The sequence below is a fragment of the Gobius niger genome (assembly GCF_951799975.1).
Source record: "Gobius niger genome assembly, chromosome: 12".
NCBI lineage: Eukaryota > Metazoa > Chordata > Actinopteri > Gobiiformes > Gobiidae > Gobius > Gobius niger.
The window spans coordinates 15,913,706-15,939,812 of NC_136863.1; the positions used below are offsets into that span (position 1 = coordinate 15,913,706).

At 41.3% G+C, this 26,107-nt stretch overlaps 1 protein-coding gene across 1 annotated transcript in view; it reads right to left on the minus strand.

Moving 5' to 3' along the window:
• Positions 1–25,660, minus strand: part of cdh13 (cadherin 13, H-cadherin (heart)) — a 287,039-nt gene extending 261,379 nt beyond the window's left edge. The window contains exon 1 of the mRNA XM_079568318.1: positions 25,414–25,660. Within this exon, the coding sequence (XP_079424444.1) occupies positions 25,414–25,458 (45 nt within the window). The 5' untranslated portion in view covers positions 25,459–25,660. The remainder of the gene's footprint in view (positions 1–25,413) is intronic.
• Between the last annotated feature and the right edge of the window lie 447 nt (positions 25,661–26,107).

The window sequence follows — 26,107 nt, forward strand, 5'->3', positions numbered from 1 at the left end:
ATTCATTTAAATGAACAGAGGAATCCTGTATCCATCTCTCCGGTGCACAATCTAAATCATGTGTATGAGCGTGCCCTGGTCTCACACAATGCCACCATCCATCAAAAAACTGCCATGGCCTTCCACTACAAATCACAAGTGACTCTCAGAAGCTGTAGCATCTTCTATTTATGACTTGGGGCATTTCTCTCTATTTCTGTCTCAGTTTCCTCACCTCACATATCCTTTACAACTTACAATTCACATTCACATTATTCATTTCTTACACCGAATGTTGTTCTGCTTGTTCTCTATACCCCTTCAGCTTGCTCTTCATCGCTTGCATTGTCTGTATACCTCGCATGGCCACTTTTTTTTCCAACCTTGATGCCAACAGTTTGCCTTATCAATCATGTTTTCTCACCCATTCTTTCCCCTGGAGCAAAGTGGGGAGCATGCCATCACTCATTGCTTGGCGCCAACGTTTTCAGCCCCTCTAACCCTTTTGCCGCAACGGTTAATTCCATCAGTCACACGCCTCTCCCAGTCACTTCCATCTCACTGTTAATCCATTTAGCAGTATGAGCGCCTCAGAGTGCAACGACCATAAGCCCAGGCCATGGAAAAAAAGAAATAAGTAAAAGTCTGTAATTAGCATTGAGGAGGGGTGGTTACAGGGCAGAAACATGTTGAGCTAGGGGAAGCACAAGGCTAATGTCTGTGTAAGGCAGAAGCTGGAGGCACAGTGTTTATGAGCCGCTGAAAGCCTAAGGCAAACTCTGGAAGCTTTGACCCAAGATCACAGCCTCTGCAGCCCGGGTAGGGAAGGAGCCCTTTAGTTACAGATCAATAGCTTTGGGTTATGTTGGCTTTAGATTATACTGAATAAATATTCAAACTCATTCTACAGTCTGTAAACTTTTACCACTGTGTGGAGAGCGGAGCAGCAGTGCAATAGTCGATGAGGTCTGAATCGTCATGGAAAAGGCTTTCATTCAACGTTCAGTTTTATCCCATAATTAAATCTACTTTGCCACCTTTACTCCTGACCTGTACTCCCCAAGGCAACTGCTCCACTACCTGTGAAACTTGACCTTTTTTTATGCAGCTTTGACAACACCGACAAAAGCCTTCTATTTTCTTCCACTTTATCAGGGGCCAGATTGCAAAGGCAGCAGTCTAAGCAGAGATGCCAAAATGTCTTTTCCCACACCCATATCCAGCCATATAGTTCAAGCCAATAAGTCAGTGTAGGCTCTCAGTCGTACAGGAGTACGATCTTTAATGAAGCTTCTTGAGCCATCTTCTGTACTCTGTAGTTGAATTGTTGAAGGTTTCGTCTCTCATCCAAAAGGCTTTGAACTAAAGTTTAAGCTCAGCCCGCAGACCACATACTATAAACCACTGGGAGGAGTTTGGCTTGCTCGCCCCTCTATTAACAGCTACTCCTCACCTGTGGGTTAACATCTTTGTAGTTATAAGTCTATATAGTCCCAAGTCCTAACAACATAACTCACTCCTGAGTTTCAGAACGGTCCTACTCTCAGCTGATCACTGCTAATCAAAAGCCTACCAATTGATCTGAGTTTCAGCCTCATTAGCTTGACAGAGCCCTCCAGGTCTGAAGCACAGGACGCTACAGAGGGGAAAGGTGAAATCTAAGTCCGACATTCCCGTTAGGATCTAGTTTCTTCACAAAAATTACTTTGTTGACTCAAACCAACGTTTTTCTTAAGATACAATTTTAATCACTCCTCCCTATATCTCCCCTGTGGTCTATATCTGGTCTGAGACTTCTTAACCTTTTAGTTCCTTTTTGAAATATAAGACATGTTGAAAAAGCTCGCTCATGTTCTTCCGCTCCCAGTGTCTTGATGGTCTTTAATGATCTGTAATGGTGTGCCGGCCTGGCTGCGATGTGTTGCTGGTAAAAGGGGGTAATGAATACACGGGGAGCCGAAGGGTGACGGTGTAGGCCTGATTCTACAGCTGCCTCATCATCTCTGAGGGCTTGTGTAGGAAGAAAGCACTCAGTGGGCCACAGGCTGAGAGCAGAACTCGAATATAATAATTATACTGTGATCATATGCTGCTGATGAGCTGGGGCTAGCAAAGATATAGCGGAAGGACACAGTAAATGAACAGCAGAAGAAAGGGGGTTCGGAGAGATATGCAAGTTATTTTCTCACCGTGAGTGTCTTAGCTGTAATCATGTGTGAAGCGATGCAATCATTTCCGTTGAAATGTTCTCCAATTTGATCAGCAGATGTTCGTGTCTGGTTCCAGATTTCCTTCATTATAGCCTTCAATCATGATGTCTTTCTGCTCTCCTTGGGGGAAGTCATTGTTATTCTTAATGCTGTAACTGGCACTTGCAGTTACTTATAAACCATACAGTAAGACAAAACAGCAAAAAATGGGGTTGCTCTTTTTCTTTATTTTCAGTTGTGACAAAAAGGATGATTACTTTTGAGAAGAATTTCACATTCTGAAAGTTTAGTGGGAAACCCTTAACGGACTTAGTGTTTGCTCAGGTTCCACACTTTATTTAACGTCCGATTTGCCCGACTTGCTAAGCTGTTTTTCCACTTTTTAAGCATCTTGTCTGTGTGCCCTCTCGCCCGTTTCCTGCTCTTCATTTCTCTGTCAAACGCTCCCCTCACCTCAGTTGTCCTCTCCACAATGTTGAAAAAAAAGGCAAATATCTAGAGACACACAGGATGGTCCCAGTTCTTAACATTCTGCTCAGGGACACAAAGTCATACTGTCCGCCGCGTGTGGGGACGGTGTTGATGTCATTTCCATGCGTTCAGTAGAAGTCTCCGCCGACTGGCCTGGGGCTGACTATCTCTTGTGCACCATGTTTCGTGCCCCTAGAGAACCACACACGCGCATACTTCCACATACAGCAAGCAGGCAAAGCCAAACAGACACAAGCTGCTGCACTGTGTTGCTCAAGGGACCGCCACCGCCCCAGGCTTGTCTCTGGCTCTCCCTCTCTGTCTCCGTTTGTCTTCGTAAGCTCAATTTTCCTCAGTGCCAGTGTCATTCTGACAGCATTCTGAAGAAAACTACGGCAGTGACTGGGTACAGAAGCCCAAAGAAGAAGAAAAAAAAAGACCTTTGTAAAAATGACTTATAAGTTGGAAAGACAGAACGGTTCCAAAGTTATTTAGAAGTGTATGTGTTCACTCAGACAAACAAGATACGACAAATCAAAGGTTGTGCTATTTTTCCTGTTTCTCTTCCTATCTTTTCAAGTGTGATGTACTGTTCCCAGGGTTGAGGATTCCCATGTGATAAATGTGGGAAAGCTATATTAGGACGATGGTCTGAAAGAGGATATCGGCAAAGCCTACAGCTTTAATCTTGTGCCTTTCCAAAAGAGTCATAATAAAAAAAGCCTCCCATCTCCTACACCCACTTCGGCAAAATCCCATTACTCATTGACAAAAGGGATTTTACAGGTCAGATTTTCAGTGCTTGGATCATTTCAAGGGTATCCATGACAGAGCAGTGTGGATGCATTCCAAAAAGGGAAAAGTGAGGCCTTATTAGTTTCTATCACCGGAACTTTTAATCAACACCACAAAATACAGAATCACATCCTTGGCTGAACATCTATCATCTATTGCTAACGGATCCTAAGACTTCAATTTTCACTTTTATATTCCTGATAATAGAAATTCATTATTCTTTTCACAAAGCTATTTCAGATATAGTTTATGCTTCTTATTTCACAGTAAGACAATGCTGGCGTGATGTCATTTTGACATTAGGGTTCAACGATGCAGTCGAAGTAATTTGGGAATGAATAATCAAATTAATATATTAAATACAAATGTAAGTGCTATGTTCAGTATATGTTCAAATATTTGAAAACATTGAATTATTAGTGGATCCTTTGATCGATTGGTTAGTTTGGTTGGGTTAGTTGGTTTGGTTGGGTTGATTGATTGATTGATTGATTGATTGATTGATTGATTGATTGATTGATTGATTGATTGATTGATTGATTGATTGATTGATTGATTGATTGATTGATTGATTGACTCCTCTCAAACTAACTCTCCGACATCTCCTGTTCGCTCTCATCGTCACAGACGCCTCTTGTTTTATTTGTCTCATGATAATGCACATTTGACAAAACATACTTGTTGTTTAATTAATTCAAATACTAACAATTCCTTTGCCAAACCTCTGTCATCCTTTCTGTCCTTTACTGTGAAATGTAAATATGTTGCAACTTACGTAATATCTTAGATGCATCTTCATTTAAAAACTCACAGAGACTTGTAGACCATAGAAAAATGCATCCTCCAGCCTGAAAGCATGTAAGTGAATGGCATGACACCTTTGAATGTGGTTACTTATCGCTGGAGCACACTGGAGCCAGGTGAGCAGGAAAGGGCAGCCTGGAGAAGCGGCTGAATGCTGTGCGCTGGGGTGAGTTAATCTGCCACACTTTTTTGTGCTTTCCTCCACATACACACAATGGCACACACCACTCACAAGCTCAACCTGCTTCCAAGTTGTCGGCTATTGCCGGCAACCAAAGGCAGGCCTTAATTCCCTCCAAATCACAACTACAAAGCCCAATCTGTGCACCTAGAGAGAGATCGAGCAGGATAGAAAAGATTGCCTCAGACCTTTCTTTCTCCACTCAAACCACAGTCACATCAGCAGCAACCACAAGGAGAAAAAAAAAAACAGGAGGTAGGAAACCACCCAAACCTTGCTAGGTTATCATTTGCCAGATTTCATAATTTTCCTAACGTTCCCTGGTTGTATCAGTAAGGCTTCAACAATGAAAAATAAGACTGAATCTGTTTCATTCTTGTCATCACTAACCTATACCACACCTTTGGAGAAATAGAACAGAATATATTGTTCTCTGAATGTTCAGTCAGCTAGGGAAGCAAATCCCACAACAGTCAGTCAACCCCAGGGGAAACTGTAGCTACATACGTTGTTGTACATTTGTTACACATCAATATCTTAAGGTGCTACTGTTCAAGTAACTGCATGTTGAGACAGAAATACTGGCTGAACTGCAAAGGGTAAAAGGTAACACACTGACTACGTGTATACTTTATTGTACATACAGCAAAATAGTGCAAGCTCCTATTGCACTGCACATACTGTATCTAGAGTCTAGACTCGTGTGATATGTTATGCGGACTGGATTAAAAGTAGACTTAAAAATGGATGAAAGACACCAAAAAAACTCAAATGAATCCCTTTAACTCTATTTTCCACGCACACTTTCCCTCAAACGGTTTACCAGCTACCTGTGATGGCAAAGGTACAATTTCCTCAACAATTTCTCTAAAATGTATGTGGTTTATGGACCGTATAAGTGGCTGCATAATGCCTAAAGAGCCACAGAGCTTGCCACAGCACCGAGCTTTCATTCCCGACAGAGTACAACAGTGTAAGATTTCTGATGTGGAGAGGGGACATAACGGTGATTTAACAGGAAGCCGTACATTGGTCTGTTTGAATAGGAGTATAAAAGGCGGCAGTGGACCACCTCCCTGATCTTTGGGAACCTTTATGTGTGTGAACATTTTCCGAACGCCCTTTATAACTTATGTCCATCGTTTGTATTTGATTGGGGTGGTGCAAGTATGAGACACTGATGGTTAACATGCTTGACAGAAAAGCATGGTCTTGCAAGTGTTGTGTCTTGGTTGTGGTTAACTTGTAGAGGGGGAAGGCAGATGTATATTGACAGCATTAAGAGATTAAACCACTTAAAGGTATTGTGTCCATTTATAATAACCTTGCCCTTGTTCAGTAAGTGTGTTCTTTCATGTGAATGTAGCAGTTTTTTTTTTTTACCCTGACACTCCCCGCAGTATATGTAATGCAGCGGGCATATTAAACAGCAGGAGCACAGATTGGATGACAGCGAGTCACAAGTTGAAAGAGGTGGAGGGATAGATGGGAATAAAATACAGGTAGTGGCTTTAGAGACCGTGATTTGTCATTCTCCTCGGCGGGCCTAGCGAACACTCTCCCCAGATAAATATTCATGACAAGTGGAAAGGCTTGTTCGCTTTGGTCCTCCCACCGCCAGGAGAGCCGGGCCAAATCTCCACCTGAGAAATGATTCTGTCAGGAGCTATTTCAGAGTTACTACTCAGGCGCCCTGTCCAGCCAGAGGACTGCACATCAGCACCGCCACCAACCTGTGTCTTCCCCCCTCTCTGGCCCTCTCTGGCCCGCTCTCAGCCGCGACATCATTACCTCCAAACTGCCTTTGTCTTTTTCTACACTTCATTCTTCATTTGGTACGCGCACACTGCAGTCTTTACCATATAATTCTGGGTGTTCAGTTCATACTTACACACAACAAATTCAATTATATTCATTCATCTTCTTGTGCTTGTTCTTGTTAGAAACTGCCCTTGATAACAGTCCATCACAGAGGATTTGCTTTTGTCAGATTGGTCAGAGAGCTCTCCAATAGGACTGAACAAGTACTTACAGCAGTTTTGTATGAACACATACGTGAGTCCATATTTTGATCATATCTACACAGCACATTAGCATGGCTTGTTGTGGTGTTGACCCTTATTCACACAGTTGTTGCAGCTGAATTAAGGAGCAGAGATGCTGAGGAAGAAAAGACCTGAGAATGGGGTTAGTTGTGGGCACTGAAGAGATGAAAAGATTTACAAAGTCAAATACAGATTTGAATTTCAGAAGGATTTATGGGGGTTTATGGATCATTACAAATTTGTTTCAGCAGTGGAAACTGAATTCATGATTTAGATTTTTGCATTTGACCTAATTAATATCCCTGGACAATCTGTCAGGAGCAGTGGTCCTGGACACATTCATGTTTAGAGCAGTTTTTGAGGTGCTTGACCAACTTGCCTTGCCATATGATTTTATACATTATCAAAGCAGCTCCCTTACGCTTTAGCCTTAATCCTTTCTCCGCCCACTTTTATACTTGTTACCTGTGTGTTCGTAGTAGTGGCACAAGAAAATCAATGTTAATTAGTCCGTTTTAGAAGTTGTGATTTATTTATGGTTTATTAATTATTATTTACATAATAGATTAGTTTTATGTGTAATATTCAGTTCTAAAAACCTTCGCAGAGGCTTTATGTATAATATACATATTGGTATTTTACGAACATGTTTTTAGAGCAGCGCGAGGACAATCAAACACCGAGTTAATTTTACATCAAAGGACGCCTGGTCTTGCCAGAGTGAGCCATAAATCACCTGCTACTGCTTTTATATGTCTACACTTCCACAGGTGCAGTTAAGCAAGTTTGCTTCATGGGATAAAGTCCAAATGTTTTGCTCTTGTGGAAATCTGTGCTTGTATTCCATGCAGATACTACCCCCATTCCTTTCAATGGCTAATGAAGCTGGGACAGCAAATACATCCATTTCGCTCTCGTCTAAAGTCCAATTTGCACCACAGTAACAAGTCCATGCATTTGAGACGTGCTGGTGCACGTTATTAACGCACATGCCCGTATGTTTGGGCAGCGAGAACAACAAGTATGAAATGTTGCACCTCGTTATATAGAGGTTATATATAATTGTGTTTGACAGAGATGGGCATGTCTTGTAAACCACATGCAGGGATTTTTCTTTTGGAGTCTATGAGCCCTCAGTGGGGGCAATTAAACTGATGCTGGATGCAGATGAACACTCACACACATGATACGGCTGACAAAGACCAGACTTACTCATTTGAATGTGTTCACCGATGGAACTAAAGAAAAACGTCCAATGTGATTTTTTTATAATAATGATGAGACTGCAGAATTGACAAGATAATTAAGCTAAGTAAGTACTACCTAAAAAATTAAATATGCAATTTTGTGGACATGTTGCACCTATTTACCATTTGACATTGCCTGCATTACAGTGTGGGCCCCAAATCTGATATGTAAATGAGAAAATGCATGAGGAAAATGTGTGAAAATCCACTTTTGCACATGCTACTTATTCAGCACATGAGCAAATTCTTGGTAAATGACCAGCAAGGTGAACAGTATCTCGTGGGCACACGCAGATTCATATCTGTGCAGTGGAATTATTATAAAACTTTCATCATCGTCATCATCTTTAAAATATGCTTGACCAAAATCTGAATCTTAAATGTTATGATTAGGATTTGCAAAGGGTTTTTCCTAAGTGTGTTTAAGGCAACATCCTTACTTGCCTTATTCTATACATTTGTAGAGATACCAAAGAGACATTTTGACCTCTCGCTTTGTCTTACCAAGGCTTCTATTACACAGTTCAAGACCTCACAAAGTCTCAAGGAATGAGAAGAGTTAATACACTTTCATAAATGAACTGTACCTTTGAACAAATGAGTACTAAGAGAAATACATGATCTCACAGTCCAGATTTGAGAGGTAATTTTCAGTCTCTTACCAGAAGTAGGACTCAGAAATGTTACTTTTAATGACTGAAGTGTGGCTGAGCCTATTTTTAAACCCTGTCAAAGTGAACAAAAATGGACTGAACGAAATTCATCAGTGCCAATTCATTTTTTAACAAGGATCCATGTACATATACTGTATGTAATCATATTGTAAATAATGCATGTGGAATATGAACTGTTTCATACCATACACATTGCCTATGAATATGCATCAGTGAAATATGTTTTTTCTAAAGTCTGATCTGACTGTGTAATGGAGAGAAGAGAGTAAAGACCACAAGAGAGGTATACCAGGCTTCACCAACAGCAGTCTGACATCTGACCTTTCTTTGTCTCAGACCAGAAACAGAAATCTTATTCCCAAATATTTTCTTAAAAATAAAAAATAAATCAGATTTGAATGTCTATGACGTGTCTTATTGCCTTTTCAGTATTTGGACAGGTTGGCATGTTTATCCAAACATTTTTCTCTTCAACTAACCTTCAGCCTTCAGCTACCAGCCGGCACGCGGCTTATTCGACTGATCAATAATCAGCCAAACTGCGGAGAGCCCCAACTTTGCCTGCATCCGCCTGAGAGAACCAAAGCCGCTTCAACGGCTTGAAGCCCGAGAAACCGGTGCCACGACTGAGCGGCCTCGTCACCTCTGCCTGACCAAAAGCCGGATGTCAGCCTTCCGAGAAACAGGACCATATCTTGGCATGCCAACCCTCTCTCCCCATGTCGTCTGCGTGCCTCACAAAGCTGGCTCAACTAGACTTCACTCAATTTCTTCAAATCCACATTAGCCTCAAATACTAACTTTCACATACATTCAGAAACTTTTCTTATCTTAAGATGTTCAAAATCATAGCCATTTTAGTTCTACTGATGCACGCTAGGTTTAATTACTCACTTTCATAATTTAATTCTGCTAATTTATTGATTGAGTCTTTGCATTACAAACCACAACTTGCTTTGGTATTGTGCTTATTTATAAAAATAAAAAAAATAAAAAGATACCTCAAACATAATACTAAAGTCCCCAAAATGTACACTCAAAAAACATTTCTTATTTTTAATTGCTCCAACATTGTTTTGCACTTGCTCGGTTGATATTTTTACTTTGCCAATATGATTTGAATATTTGCTCACCCACGTAGTCATTATGATTTTTTAACTAAGTTTGGATCCATTCCAGCTCAAGTGAAGACACACTTTCCACCCACAAGAGAAAAAAGTGAAGCATCGGAGCCTATTCGCTGTTATGCAGACTGGAGAAAATAGATTTGTCTGGCTTTGAAGGAGAGGGCTATCAAGTGGCAGCCACGGAGAACTCAGAATCTTGACATTACGTTTTGAAGAGCGCTTTTCTTTGTGGACGTTTCAACGAAATGGCTGTTTGTGGTCGATGCAGAACCCTTTATAGAATAGTCCAGTCACCAATTTAGGCTTCAGGGATGATGTTACGGTCCAAGGTTCAAGGTTTCTTTATCGTGTTGCAAAAGATGTAAAACAGGCCATCAAATGTGCAGCATTTGAGTCAACAAGTTCTCACGCAAGTGGTGGTCATGTGGATGAGCCCAAGACAGACAGTCCAATGAGAAGTTTAATGCCTGCTAGTGGGCCCTGGGGACATGTACAGAGCAGCCCGAAAGTGATCGCACTCCTATCAGTTTTTCCACAATTTTTTCATTACCAAATGTAAAAAAAATAATCTTCTTTTTCCTCATCAATCTACACACAACAACCCATAATGACAAAGTAACACACACACATTTTAAAACGTTTAAAACAAATTTTAAAAGCTTGCTTTTGACTAAAAAATTAAAGGCATTTGAAGGCCTTCCTCCAATGCCAGATGATACACAAAGTCAAACAATTAGCAATAGAAAAATCCCCCACTCTCCTATAGTTAGGCTGCAAATAAAAATAAAATAAGTAAGAGTTGAACTAAAAGCTAAACTAAAGAGATGAGTCTTAAGTTTACTTAAAAAACACTCTCCATTGATTTCAGATCTAAAAGCAAAAGCAATTACAAAAGCGTTAAATTCAACCCCTTTTGCTCTTTACAAGTCATCATCTGCTCTAATGCTTAATAGAAAGAGAGAAATGTGAGTCAGAGTATAATTTTTTGAATCTCCTAATTCACTTCTACTGAACAATGGTGAGATTTTACTGCAGCAGTTCACAGCTGTGGCTGTGTTTTTAGGTGACGGTGGAAATGAGGACACTACAGGTTCGGCTTGAGGCACACAGTAGCATATCCAGAATAGGCCTGGACAGACTGTCATAAATCATAGAATAGAGCTATGTTAATTTCAGTGTCTGTGTCAGCTCTTGGTATATGTGTGTGTGCTTGTAATGAATGTGCATGTTCTTGTCCTGGATTCTTAGATCCAATACTTTTGCAGTAACAAAGGGAAGCCATAATAGCTGATGTATGGCATTTTTAAAATATCTCTACGCCTTTATACTTTATCGTACATTGAACAAAATGCCCCAAAGATAAGGTTTACACCTCTGCAAACATGTGAAATGCATGTGACTAATGTTGGTTTTAGCTGTAGTGATTATAGTGATGTCAGAGTGACCTGCTTCTAGCCTGGCTAACCCAGACTAAAATCACAAGTGATATTTAGTCTGGGGACCACCAATTCATTTTCTTGTAGGAGAGGTGTGGTTTACGATTGTCCATAACCGTTTATTGGGCGCTACAAATGTCTATCATGCGTCTGCACGTAGCCATAGCCAATTGTATCATCGTATAAGATGACGTATGACGTACCTGCTGTAAACCTTCGAGCTAAACTATTTAGAAAACGGTCTAAAGCTTGATAGAAAGATGGTGTCGCGTCTGCTGCTGTTAATAAACTTGTTTTAATCTTTTATCTATAAACAAACTACAAGCTTCCGTATGTCGAATAGCGCGTCATCGTCTTGCCGTCCCTCCTCATTCTGTGATTGGTGATTCGGTCATGGTTCCCAGAAGGCTGTGCAGTTCGAAATGATTCGATCGCACACAGCAGTCTGCAGTTAGCCAGGCTAACCTGCTTCTTCATTGTCTGGGTTACTGCATACCAAGCAAGGGATAACTGAATGATTTTTAACAGGGTTTCCACTCTGAGTTGGGCTCAGAATGGAAACCCTGTTAAAAATCATTCATTCGACATGCACATGCCAAAACTATATTCCATGCGTGCTTTTTTAACCAGAACAAAGACTCAAGGTATGAGTAAAGTTGATCAACTTTAAATAAAGGAACCGTGCCTGTTGTGGCGTATGACTCAAAACTTATACTCCAACACGCCACGATAGGCTAAGACAAGGGGGTTGAACACTGATGGCGCGCAGACAGAACAATTGCACATGCTTACGAGGGTTTATTCTTCTTCAGATCGTAACATACGAGAACACAGGCACTTACTTAGAGCGAAGGTATGGGATGCCAAACCATACCTTAATAAGACAAGGCAAATCTTTCTTCTGATGTGAAATAATACAGTCAACAAAAAGTTTCTCCTCAAGCTCACACCACCGACATGATGCAGGCTCAGCACATACACTACACACAGGTGAGCGCGTGCACTAATGTATAAGCCACTCCCACGGTGCCACCAATCACTGCGGTGCAGAAGCGCGCGACACGTAGTCCGTGCACGTACACTCACACAGCCTTCCATTCGCAAAAAAGGAGAAACCACCAAAACCCCTGTACGGCTCCTACAGTGCCTAGGAAAAACCCAAGTAACCCTAAAGTGGCAGTTAAGTAGTTAATAAATCCTAATATACAACACTGTTTAAATGTCAATCTTCTCTCAAATGTTAAAGCTGGTGTGAAGTGTTGATTTTAGATTTAAGTAAAATCGCAGAAATAGTTTTGCCTTACTTTGCCAAAACACAGCAGCAGTATGAAGATTCAAAGCTCACCAATCTTCCAGTAATCTGTGAATACTTATATCCTTCATGCCCAAAGCAGCTGGGAAAAACTCCAACCACCAGCAGAATATTTTTCGTCAACTTCGCTAATTTGTTGTTTATTACACATTTTATTGAGGAAAGATTGTAAAATATCTGCTTAACTAATCTACATTGCATTAGACAATCTAAAAAGGACTCCCTCTCTCTTTCCCTCCTGGGTCTATTACAAATTGCATCGATTGCTGGCTGGCTCCAGCCTGAGCTTGTTCAGTCTGTGCGTGGCGTCAGCTTTCACCTCACTGTTTCAATGTATATCACCTACACATCACAGTTCAAAGAGAATAACGTTTGACTTCTGGTCCCATAACTCTGCAGCAGGCTGGTCCCATCACACCAGCAGTGCATCAGCGTCTCTAGGTCAAAGCTATTGGGGAGAAAAGGTATGAAAAGTCCCGGTTTAGAGCGGGTCAGCCAGAGGGACAGAGAGCGCAGTGATAAGCAGCCGCCCAGCGTGACTTCCTCCGTTGCGTAAAAAAAACAACCTGTCACTACGGGGTCCAGCGCAGCGGAAAATTGTCTTCAGTAAAGCGTGCAAGGTAGGCAGGAGGATGTGACAGTGAAGACATGCAATCCTAATGAAAATCAAATCGGAGTCAGCTCTGTCCTCTGAGGATCTCTGCGACAAGAAGCCTATAGGATCCGCCTATAGCCGATAAGAGAGGTTCAGATCAGGTAGAAGCCAGTGTTGAACTATGACAAAGAGAGAAGTTTGGGTCATGAGGGAGTGTGATTGTTTTATGGAAGATATAGAATAACTAAATTGTGTATATTTCTTTGGTATTATCACATTCGGTGCATTAGGACTTTTTGAACAAACTCAATCCAAATAATCATTGTTTTCCATTTACTCAGTTATTGATAAGTTGTCCATGAGTAACGCCAGGAAGTGTTTGTTACCCCATTGTCTTATGCATTGGGGCAACAAACATATACTTAGATCAGGCTATTGTGAGGTTATATAACTTTAGAGCCAAAATGTTGCTTCTGCATCATTGAATTTTAACACAGACTTGCTGGAAACGAGAGCTATACATTTTCTAAATCATTTGAATTAGTCACAGCATGTACACGTGGGGGCAGATACAATCTCGGTGGAAATTAGTAGACTTTACAGGGTCTTTCCAAAGCCACAACCTCATCTTTACCTTCATTACTGCTGCCTCAGCCTCCCAGGAGGACCCCAGTACACCAGTGTACCAGCAGCCCTTAAGAGCGCTTGCAAATGACTACTCAAGCACTTACCCTAATGGATTGAGAGCACTGTGGCTCCAAACTCTGTTTTAATTACTTCAGATTTGCAGAAAGAAATTCATACCCAAAATTACATTCAGCGATCACAAGATGAAAGTCTTGGCGAAGAACTTTTTGCAGAAGTGCACATAGATGAACATTATAAAGCGCTTGAACAAATTCATAACTAAAAACCCTACAATGGCCCGGGAGCTCAAAAGGACACGGCTGTCGGATAAGCGGATTATTTAAAGAAAACAACATGATCAAAGTGATTTGTGTTTCCACTTTAAAAAAGCTTCACAAGCGTCTTTCAGAATCAAACAAGATTCATTCCCCCCACACACACTCGATAGTCCCTTAATGACTACAGCACTTCTCTCAAGCGGGGCCTTTGTTTGCTGCACTCTAACAATAGGAGAAGCAGCTCAGTATACAATCTATCCATTTTCTTAAATAAAAGCTCCACTGAGTGTGGAGCTTTCAACCAGGAAGGTCAAAAATAGCTGATCTACCCAGTAGACTTGCCTGAATACTAAATATGAAAACGGGTATGAACTAATACGTATTTGCAAAGATTATTATTCTACGCTTAAATTAACATCTGATTTCAATTTTTCAACTTTTCCATGTTGATCCATATTGCAGAGGAGCTGCAGGTTGAGCATCACCGCTATCTTAATATAATATATATTCACGAGAAACTAGAGAAATACCAGGGGTTCAGGGAAGAGCTGGAGAAGGCCTGGAGGGTGAAGGCATCAGTGGTGCCCGTGGTCGTTGGGGCATTCGGGGCAGTGAGTTTTTATAGTTATATACATATATACCTGTATATATATATTAAAAACTCTTCCTCACCCTCCGCGAGCGGTCTCTTTTTGCCTCCAAGCTCGGTTCGAATCCCTCGTGGGGGAAATGAGCTGCCTGTGTGGGTCCTTAAGCAAGACCCTTCACACTACCGCCTACCTCATACGATAATGAGAGACAATGAAATAAATGACATGCCAGCGCAGACGTCACCCAGCGAAACAAGGACTGAGTCAGGTGCAGGGGAACCAGAGCACCGTGATGAAAAATGGGCTACCGGAACAAGACGGAAATGGGCGAGATATATGTAAGATAAATCACCAGAAACGTCCTGGCATCAACAAATCTTACAAGTGTAAGACAAACTTCCACAGCAGCACATAATGACAATGATTGGAGATGGATGGGGACAGCTCAAGTTATGTTTAGGAGATAAAGTCAGGGAGAAAGATTTGTGCACAGTTGATATGTTTAAGACATGCGTCCTGGCAAATTATGAGTGTAGAAGAGCGCATGAAACTCTGTGAGCCTGGAGGGGGTAGAGGATAAGGTTATTGGCTTTGGTGTTTTGCATAATGAGGTTAGACAGAGGAAGACTATTTTATAAAAATCAAAGCTGCAGCAATTCCCGACCCAACACTTTCATCTTTGTTTCTACTTAGAAATGATGGGAGAATACTGCCGTTTCTTTAAAAAAATATACATCCATCACTTACATGGGTACTTTTTCTATATTTTACATATGTTCCCAAACTTTAAAGTACAGCCTCATAACATATTGAAATTTTCAAGTACTTAGGCATTAGGCCTATAGATCAAGAAAAAAATCAGGACTAACCCTGGTCTGAAAATGGTCAAAAATAAATTGGACTATATTACGTCTAAACCTAATGCAAATGCATAAGAAAATCAGGTACGATCATAATACTTCGGACCTGAATTAACAACTTTTTCAGTGATTTTAGCAGCAGATGTGGTGATTAGGTCTGGGCTCATTCTACACATTAGGCCATTGCTGGAGCATGTAGGGGGAGGAAATATATACATAATTTTAACAGTTTTAAACTCTGTCTACTCCCTTTATGTTTGCAATTTAACGCTTACAATTGACAACTGCGGTAAAGAGAGTCAGGTGAAGTGCTTTGTCAGCTACAGTGAAGTTGTCTCTCTTGGATGTTCAGATCAAGAGGAATAAGTGCAAAAAAAAAAGTGTTGAAAGTGCCTTAGAGCGACTTGCGTAGGTATCAGAACATGTTCCCATCTGACAGGAAGGTTCAGAGGTCCAGCTCACTCAAGTGCCACAAAGCACCATTAGAAAACGCATACAGAGAAAAGTGCTGGCAGAGATGGACACTAAAAACGCAGCTACGGTGGCATGTGCGAGGCCGAGGCTCCAAATTAAGTGAAAAGCAATTATCACTGGCATTTTGTCTCCATCTAGGCAGCAGGTGGAGCATAACAGGGCAGACAATGGAGACTTGATCAAATCATTTGTCCTGACGTGTGATCGAGAATCATGTAGTTGTGTAGTTGGCTTGGGAATAAAATGCACGGTATTCAGAAGAGAAGAGAAGTGCATGGGGTGAAAAAACAGGAGGTACATGATGATGTTTTATTGGACTATTCAGTTGGTGTAATCCGGTTAATATTTGCCATGTGATTTACTTATTAATATTTTCAGAATGGGGAGACAATTTGGTATATTAGTTTGTTCAATTTACTTTGATGACTGAGGTAGAATATGTACCAAAGAGTGTAGGGCTTCCAAACAGAAGTGAAAGACCTTCTCAGCAATCATTTCCGTTAACAGTGGTGTGGGATTATATTACTTCAAAGTCAAACAAGCACTGAAGACAGAGCACCCTAGAGTGATGTTTAGGAAGAATATAAAAGGGGAGTTGATGCCTTTAAAGGTTTCCAACAGATGCTATGAGACTAGTGGTGCCTCACCTGAGAAACCCTTTCAATATGAGCTTCATAACAATGTTCATGTCAAGGCTACCATACTTCATGTGTGATTACCTTACAGTTTATACTCTGGAGTGTCGTAGTGTTCACAGCAAGGTCACGGACGAGGCTTCCATTCACAGTAGCGCAAGAAGAGGTGTTTTTATGCTTCTAACCTTGGAAACAAACTGTTAAAGGATACGCTCAAAACAAATGGCAACACCATGTGAGAGGCTGTTATGGGATGAAATGTGCCGATCAAGAGAATGTTAAGAGTTAGTCAGCAGAAATGGCAGTATGTGGCTATCAAACACGATATTCATGATGAAGCAAGGTCATGCAGGGCCTTGCTGCTAATTCATTGTCTGTTACGCCTGCACGCCACAGCCAAGTGAACATAGACAAGCTATATAAGCCAAATAAAAGTAAGCATAAACATATCTGCATCTAAGTGTTGAGTACTTTAGAGACACATGATCTTCAATTAGTGTTGCCATAAACATGCTGTGTTGCACTAAGAAGCATTCTGCTAAATCTAGCCTTCTGGATGTCCATAAAAGACACAGATAGTCATGTTATAAGGTAGTTCCATCACCGAACAATACTGAACTGAACTGAACTGAACTGAAATTAAACTAAACAAAAATAAAATAAAATAAAACAAACTAAACAGAAACATATTTACAGCTTTAACATTTTCCAAAAAATATGTTCCCTTGGCAGACTAACAGAAAAAGGGTCACAAAATAGGTTTATCAAATGCAATTTTCAAAACACATCTCACAGGACAAGATGAACAACACAATAAACATAAAGTCTGAATGAAAGTGGATTCAAACTTACAGAGACATAACCGCCCTTTCAGCGGCAGAATGCATAAGACATTATGGCAATTTTGTGTGATTTTCAATGCAATCTTGCAAGTAGTTTAAATAGGTCACACAAAAGTAGGTATACTTTTTGTCAACATCGTGTATGTGCATTGCACGAAAACCAGGTTCTCGCTTTTCCTCAGAACAAACATATAACAGCAAGTCAGTCTGTCTTTGATTTATATCTGGTTCACTATATCTCCTCACCTACCAATTTAGCTACCGAGCATCCAGGGACTCGCTGCTTTTGTAGGACCCATTTATCTGAAGGTTTGCCATGAGGGAACAACTCACCTCAACCAATACACTCATAAAAATAGATCAAATGCAGCAGGCAGAATCTCTATCAGACAGCTTTAGCCCTCCAGCTACAATTAACAGTGTGAGCCAGCGATAACAGGCCAAAAATGGCAGAACCTTAGACAAGATTGGAACACTGAGAAAAAAGCTATCTTCAGGTTTCATTGCCAAGAACTTCCATCAGGAGATATTATGTTTTCCTCAAAGAATCAATACATGTTCTGATGAAATCTACCAAATTGAGGTGTTTATAACATTTTATTTTTTCTTTGACCTTTATTTAACTAGGATAGTCCCACTGAGATTAAGAATCTCTTTTTCAGGGGAGTCAGTTCAGTCGTAACCTTACTTTTTGTGATTGCTTAGCAATTAAGTAATCAGTAAAATCTTTTGAGATATAACAGTTCAACAAAATGTAAAGAGTAATTGCCAGACTCCTAGAAGAAAGTGGATAATGCAAACCTTGTCAGTCCCACCCGTGGTCCACCCACACATGTCGGGGCTAACTCAGATTAGTCCTGGAGTCAATCCCACATGCAGCACACACTTTGAGGTATACTGTATGTTAGGCACGCCAGAGCCTTTGCTGACTCCTAATTGGTTACTGTCATTCACATGCGGCATCTCAAAACACTGAGGGAAACTCACTAACACCGGTGGATTATACGGATATTCTATGTTTTGTTTTGAAGGGATGGTCTAATATTCAATGCGCTGCTGTTTATCTCGTGCTGTGGCTAAATCACTGCGTTTCAACAAAGATTACGCCCGTGTCTTACCTCATATCCTGACACTGACGATAACGACCTCCTCCTGCATTAGCTGTTTGCTTTGCCTCACCTGATGGGACTCTCACTGTAAGTTTGGCTGCTGTGCTGCAACTCTTATTAAATTACAAAATAGTAACGTACTGTGACTTAGAAAAGTAACTTTAAAGTCAGATTGTCAGCAGTGAAGCTACCGGCTGTCGTGAGTTTGTGGAGTTTCAACAAGGCTAAACAGACACCAGAGGGAAAAACGCTCAAGGCTGGAGGTAAGAGCACCGGTTAACTCCCAGATTCCACATCTTCTGCCTGTTCACTCAGCTCCACTTCACTCTGTTAACTTTTAGCAGGACATAAATCACTTGTTTATGCTCTCATATCAATGTCTATCCATCCATCCATCCATCCATCCATCCATCCATTTTCTTCCGCTTTATCCGGGGCCGGGTCGCGGGGGCAGTCTCAGCAGAGATGCCCAAAATTCCCGATCCACGCACACCTCCTCCAGCTGTTCTGGGGGGACCCCGAGGCGACACCAGGTCAGCTCGGAGACATAGTCCCACCAGCGTGCCCTGGGCCTTCCATGAGGTCTTGTCCCACTAGGACATGCCTGGAACACCTCCCGCGGGAGGGGACCAGGAGGCATCCGGAACAGATGCCCCAGCCACCTCAGCTGGCTCCTTTCGACGTGAAGGAGCAGCAATGTGCTTAGGCTAAATACATATTGTTAGGCAATAGTGTGCTGTTTAGTTGTTGCTTTGCTCTGAATTAGTTGTCTGTAATGTTAGTTCTGTTGGTGTTTGCTGTTATGTGGTTGAAAGCTTATTTTCAGTCTGACAAGCAACAGTGAATGTGTTAAAGTATATCTGATAGTTTACCACAGCCCCCTGAAACCGGGGGCCGTGGTAGGCATTTTATGTTTTAAACAAATGATAAGAGTCCTATGATCGGCAAAAAGCAATGTTCATAAACAGGGTATTGCTTCTCTTGCACTGTAACAAATCTATCATTTTATAAAACGTGTTAGAGGCCTGGATGCATCAGCTGTTGCCTACCATTCACCAAAACATCCGGCGAAAATTGCGGAAGTTAAAGGGGCTAGATGCAAGTTCGTCATTTTATACTCACTACTGCCACCTCAGGTCTTATGTGTAACTGCAGCTTCTATATAAAGCTCGTGCATGACGGCACTTTGGACCCGAATTAAAAACTTTTAAGTGACAGTGCAGGATTTTAGATGCAGGTGTGGTGAACAGGTCTGGGCTCATTCTACATATTAGGACATGGCTGGAACATGTAGGGGGAGGAAAATACATCATTTTAATATTTTTAAACTCTGTATAGTCCCTTTAACAAAAACAGCGATCGCTCGTATTTTACCAGTACTCTTTGCTTTGAAATGAATGAATTCATCATTACATTTGTGTTACACGAATCAACCTGCAACATGGTCCGAGTCTTCTGTATGTAGTTGTATGTTAGTCTATGAATTATTCATATATTACAGGCAAAATATATATATTTATATATAAAATATGAATCATGTATTGTTTCTTCTCAGTTGATTCTGCATCATTTGATTAGGAAGAGTAGATGTTAGTAAGCGAAGCGTAGACCTGCAACATCTGCAAATGAAGGTAGAGACAAACAAAGGCGCTGAATCCCCATGACTATCTTTAATGTGCTTCCTGGTGTTGGAGGCATGCATAAGCTGTCAGGATGCAGAAAAAATGGGTGACATCCAACCATCTCTTTCAGAACACAATCACTCACTTCAATGTGCTTGTCATTGGGGGATTGCCTATTTTAGCCGCCCTTCTTATCTCAAACTAGGTATCAGTTTGGACTCCCTGTCTTCCTGTCACCCATTTTATCTCTGCGCCGGTTCTTGCGCTTGTCTGACCACAAAATTGACAAGACACAGAGATGGGACCGGTTGACATAGCATGGCTTGTCCTTCACACATGTTTTTTCTAAGGCCTTTTGTACCTCCTTTTCAACTCCCTGCTGCAAAAGTCGTCTCCACAAATAAGCCATTAATCCACTCTCATAGGATGTTTTTTTTCTACTTGGCACTCTTTTTACGATTATCCAATGGTGTTTTGCATAATTAGGCCACTTATATCAAATGCAGGCGGATTCTAATGGAGCGCTAAGGGGACATATTTACTTTAATTACCACTGAGTATCTCGATCTGTTATCCACCCTCCCCAGGAGACTAGTGGCTAGATCAAGGAATAGAAGTAAGTGAGGAAAAAAGTGACTTCCTTCAAAGGTCACACCCTCCCACTGAGAAGTTAAGACAGCATTTGACCTTCCAGCCCATTACAACTGCTCGACCACAGTCACAAGGGAGCACACGGATAAATAAAAGTCCACTTCTCTTTTTCAGGCTTCCATTAAAAGGAAATGGGAGTGCACAAGAGAACAGGGGAAACATGTGTGTTGTGCACTCTTTTGTTGTTGCCTTTCGAGTGTCTGTTGCGTACAGGTGCGAATATACGTGTTATTATTTACTGGAAGCTTTCAGGATTTTAGTCGATGCCTCCGAGCCCCAAAAAAAAAAACGAAAGTGCACTCTGCTGCCACAGTCTGCAGCAGTAGGCTTTTTACTCCATGAGAAGAGATGGCGAGAAAGACCAAAAACACACAAAAAACACATGAGCCCACTGATCGAAAAAAGTCCAGCAAACTTGAAGATACAACAAACTTGAAGACAGTCGGGGACATTGTGCTGCTCGCCGCCTTCATTTACAGTTGATGATGTAGCCAAGAGAGTTCACATTAAACTTCCCAAAACCACAACAAAAGAGTGGAAAGAGACCATGCTGAAACTTATAAGAAAACAAAGGAAATCGCCTGCCATCACGACTGGCATTACCCATTTACATCATCATTAGTTTCAGTAGCTTTTGCTGTAGCGCCTGAACCGCACTCCAGTCTCCCTCCAAGTTCTCATGTAGTTTCTGACAGCAGTCAACATGGCATGTGGCCATCGCAACATGTCATTCACTAGAGCAGAAACAATGTCAGAACGTGGATTTCAATAGAGGTGACGCTGCATACATGACTTTTTCAATACTTATCATGAATTCTGTGACGTAAATATTTGAACATTTGCTTTCAGGTTTGCAAATAAGATTTGGATTACAATACGTAGGCATGATTGCATGATGTATAATATGGGTGTTATAAGGGGTGGGAACCTCTGGGTACCTAACGATTCGATACAATACACGATACATGGCTTACGATGACGATTATCTCACGATACGCCAATGCTGCAATAATCAACATATTGGATAAAAATAACCTACGATACATCACAAAAAAAACCATGCTACTTTAAACCTTTATTTTAACATGCTGTATATTATTCATCATTTGCATTCAAATAAACAAGAAACCACAGTATTACTATTATTTCAAAAGTAGTAAATCAACCCCAAGTTAATCTTATTTATAATTATAAAAACTATCATTAAAAGTAATATATTTGAGTGCTGACTTTGTTGGCAGCATTACTAAATTCTTGATCATTGTTGGCCTCTATTGACTGTGAAAGCAGTGGAGCACTGCTGCCTCATTAATATGCATGATGTCTCTCATTAATATGCATGCCGTCATCAAAAGTGTCAATATCGTATCATCCCACAAAATATCGCGATATATCGGAAAATCGATATATTGTCACACTCCTAGCCTAGGTGTTACTGTCATTTTTAGTTGAGGCCTGTTTCAACACATTTTTGGAGACTTCCTCCTCTACTTTCTGGCATTGTTATTACTTGATTGTTTGACCTGGCAGTTAGCAGTACATAGATTGTAAATCAAGGTTTATGCCCAATTCTTGTCCCAAAGTAACCATTAAGAAACTGCATTACATTTGCATTTTATAGACCCAATTAGTGAATGAATGACTATGAAACTATCTTTCTAAATGGCCCACTGGTCTCGTGTCTCCAGGAGCTGCATGTTCAGGAGCAATGCATGAGTTTATGGCATGCCTGTTGCGATGGACATGAGTAATTTACAACGCTGACATGCCACTGCGGGCTGTGTCCTCTTCTATTTAAATTTAGCACATCAATCTTTTGCTGTAGTAAAGGTGAGAGTGAACACAGCGGAGCACAGAGTGGAGAAGCATGAAAGGATAAAGTGTGTGTGCCTGTATGTGCCACGGCAAGGTCACTCTGGTCTATCAACAGCAGGACACCATAGCAACTCTGTCCTCTGCACCGCGACTTCTCAACACTTTTGTACGGCCGTGTCAGAACTGGTGTGACCACTATGAGCATTTAACACATTTAATCAAAGTGTAGCAGATGAGTTGTTTCATGCATCTTTTTTCAATTTTTGTCAACTCTCAGTTGTTCATAGTATGTTTAGTGGTGCCGATTTTCAAATATTATCGACTGGACTGAGTTGACTGAGTATGAGATGCTTTGTTTCAATCTCTTGAAGTCTCTTTTTCCGCTCTCGTAAGACTAGTAGGGAACAGTCGCTGCCCTATCGCATTTCTCTTTAGTTTCATTTAGCAACAAAACTCTAAAAGTTGGGGCAAAACTCAGAGTAATTACATACCATTTGTATTAACAGATTCATGCTGCTCCTTTGATCTGAGGACTCCATTGTAAAAGGGAGCCTATTTATGCCTCAGCTTTCTTTTACACAAGGATGGCAATCTTTACTCCTCTCACAAAAACTAAATAATAAATTTGTTTCTAATGAGTTCTAAAACAAACACAAGTGTGACGACCAGTAATGACAGAAGGAACAGAATGCAAGTAGATGATGGAAAAAGATGTTTAAAAAAATAAATAAAAAATGTTACACCTGCAGCTCCCAGCTGTGCAGTGCTCATTCTGAATCATGGCTCCACCCGGAGAGACTGCTTAGCGTTTCATTTGGGAAACAGGGATTTATTGCGGCCTGTGCAGTGTGTGTGTGCGATACGCCACTTTATGGGGAGAGGAACTTGGCTCCCTACCTGAGCATCTACAATAAATAAGGGAGGTTCATTCGATTCCATGCCGACCACAGGATAACATGGTGAGATTACAGGGTTTGCCAAGAGAGCCTGTCACATGTGTTTCTAACGTTAGTTGCGATTGAGCATCTGTCTGCACATGAATGGATATGGAATAATACATTTTGGAGTGCGGCACCCCTGCACATATATCAAGTTTATTCCATACTGTGAACAAAACTGTGACTCAAACTGGCGTGCTTTATCTATCTTCAACAGTCAGTCTTTCCGACATAGATCATAATGATTATTTACATAATAATGTAATGTTTGTGGCATTCACCAGCCTGGATATATGAGAAAGATAGTGGTGTAAAACTATAGCATGAAAAAGATTATTTATGATGGAGGAAAGAAGAGACTATAGGCCTGTGTGGCGCACCTTTAACAAATTATAGTATGGTAATGTTGAGATGATAGGATTAGGATATACTTCAATTTAAGAAAGTTTCACTACCTTCCTTTGTGTTGGAGCATACATACTGGGCAGACAGATAGACAATGAGAGTGAAGGAATAAGAGAAAAAAGCAGCACAACAGCATCCGACTCCCCCCAAATGAGCTGTTTGCCTGCCACGCTTCAGGGCTCCACCATTGCAGGCTAGCCATGTTTAGAAATAGTCCCTGCTTGGTTATTTTAAAATTAGCTTGTCGCACTTAAACCATTACTGCATGCCAACAGGAGAGAGTCATTATATTGTAGCTTTTACATGTAGGAAATTGAGCCCTAGAGTGTAGTGTAAGAAATATGGTTTTGCATAATGTTTAACTGCATGTGGATCACCAGTCAGACAAGTGCCTCTAAAGTGATTTATAGTGAAAAACATAATTGTGGTGTACTAAAAGCTTCTTTAAAGTTGCCTGTAACTGTACGTAGTAATAGGATATTACGGATTAGAACTTGTAAATCACATTATTTATGTCCAGCCAAATGACATTGTCAGACAGCATAAGGCTTACATGAGCAATACATCATATCATATGAATGCATTACATGCTACTCAACATTCATGTTCGTCTTTCATTTTAAGGCCAATGCACTTTAATGCATAGAAAGCAGAATGAAGGATAAGCAGATGTCACATTAATTAATGTATAAGCGATATTAGTATTTCATTCATTTCGTTTTTTCAAAGTGCCAATAGAACTGTTGGGAAATGGCGTACAGTATTCGAAGCCCTCCCCCTGACCTAAAAAAAAAAAAAAAAGCTGTTCATTTTGAAGTGTTAATGATGAAAAGAGATTATTTCGACTGAAGCTATGTCAAAATGAACAGAAAGAGCATGCAAAAAAGGCTATTGGCCAAAATCCATTAAAATTAAATTTTACAAGTTTCCTTGCTAAAAGTTTCAGGGGCGCGCACACACACACACGCACACAACAACAAAAAACACAATCCGAAAAGCAATCAAATTCTACGGAGATACTGGCAGGCAGCTGTTCCGAGTTAGCTCTCGCTCGTTTCCCATATTAAAGACAGATCAAGCGTGCGCGAGCCTCTATCACAATGCGAATAAAGGCTTTATTAGATATCCCTTGAGAGACCACATCCACAGAGACACCGGGAGAGCGGAGTCGAGACACAAACAGGCAGCTCCAGCAGCCGGCGGAGCAGCCAAGTCTCCCCCACCTTCTCCTCGCTCTCTCCCCGAGCGCCTGTGTGTTTCCTCCTCTCCGCTTCCCACACACACACACACACACGAGCGCGCGCACACAGAGCGATCCGGAGAAACGCTCAAGTTGGTGACTGAGTGGAATATAGATGCGAGCGAGGACAAGAGGCGCCGGAGCCGTGAATTGCACACACCAAACTCTTACAGTCATCACAGCACGTCCCCTCACTTGTCAACATGTATTCACACTAAAGGCACACAAAAAAAAGGTGCCCCAATCCGCGATGCCATGATTCACGGAGAACGCGCTTTACTGAGGAGGGAAATGGGCAAACTTCTACTTGACTCGAGACTATTTGGCAGAGCAGGTGCCTGACAAGCTTTCTATTTGCGGAGTAAAACAAGCAAACATTTCAAAGTGCACGGTCTCTTTCTAATGTGTAAACGCCACTCTCACAAGAACACACTCTTAACTCCAGTCCTACCTGGTTCACGAGGAAAGCCAAGAGGATACGGACTCCAATCTCCATGGCAGCGCGGTAGCGAAATGTCGTTCTCAATTTAAAGGGGGTGGGGGGGGGAGGTAAGGATTTAACACAGGGCAGAAACTGAGTCAGCTCTGTGCATAATTCCAGAGTCCAAGGCGAGTGAGGAGAGGAAAGCCTTTGTACCGTTCTGCCAGCAGCTGCCAACTTCTCCCAAATACAACTGCAGCAGTCTGAGCAGCAAAGCGGCGGATAGTGTGAAAGCGAGACCACGACCAATGAATTTATGAGAACGACAGAAGGGGGGAGAGAAAGCGCAGAGGAGGGGAGAGTAGCGGTGCTTATAGAGTCTCTATCAAAGTCTGTAATATCGATGTGGTCATTGGAGAAATGTAGCCATGCAAATTATAATTTATCGCAGGTGCAGAAGATTTACAAACCTCACGCCTTATCCGTCTCCTTTTTATGCGAGGCAGCTTTATGATCGGAATACCATCGCCTCTAATCCTTTCATTTTAGGGTGATTTATGCATTATGTCAGAACACGTTCAATGCACTGCCGTTTGAGCCTCTATTAAATGTGCTATGAGTGAACGAACACAACTGCAGCCAGCGTGACCCAAGAGAGGGGAAACTTCGCTAATGAGGCGTCCACGTCTAGAATATTGTTTGTGGTACTGCAATACAAACAAAA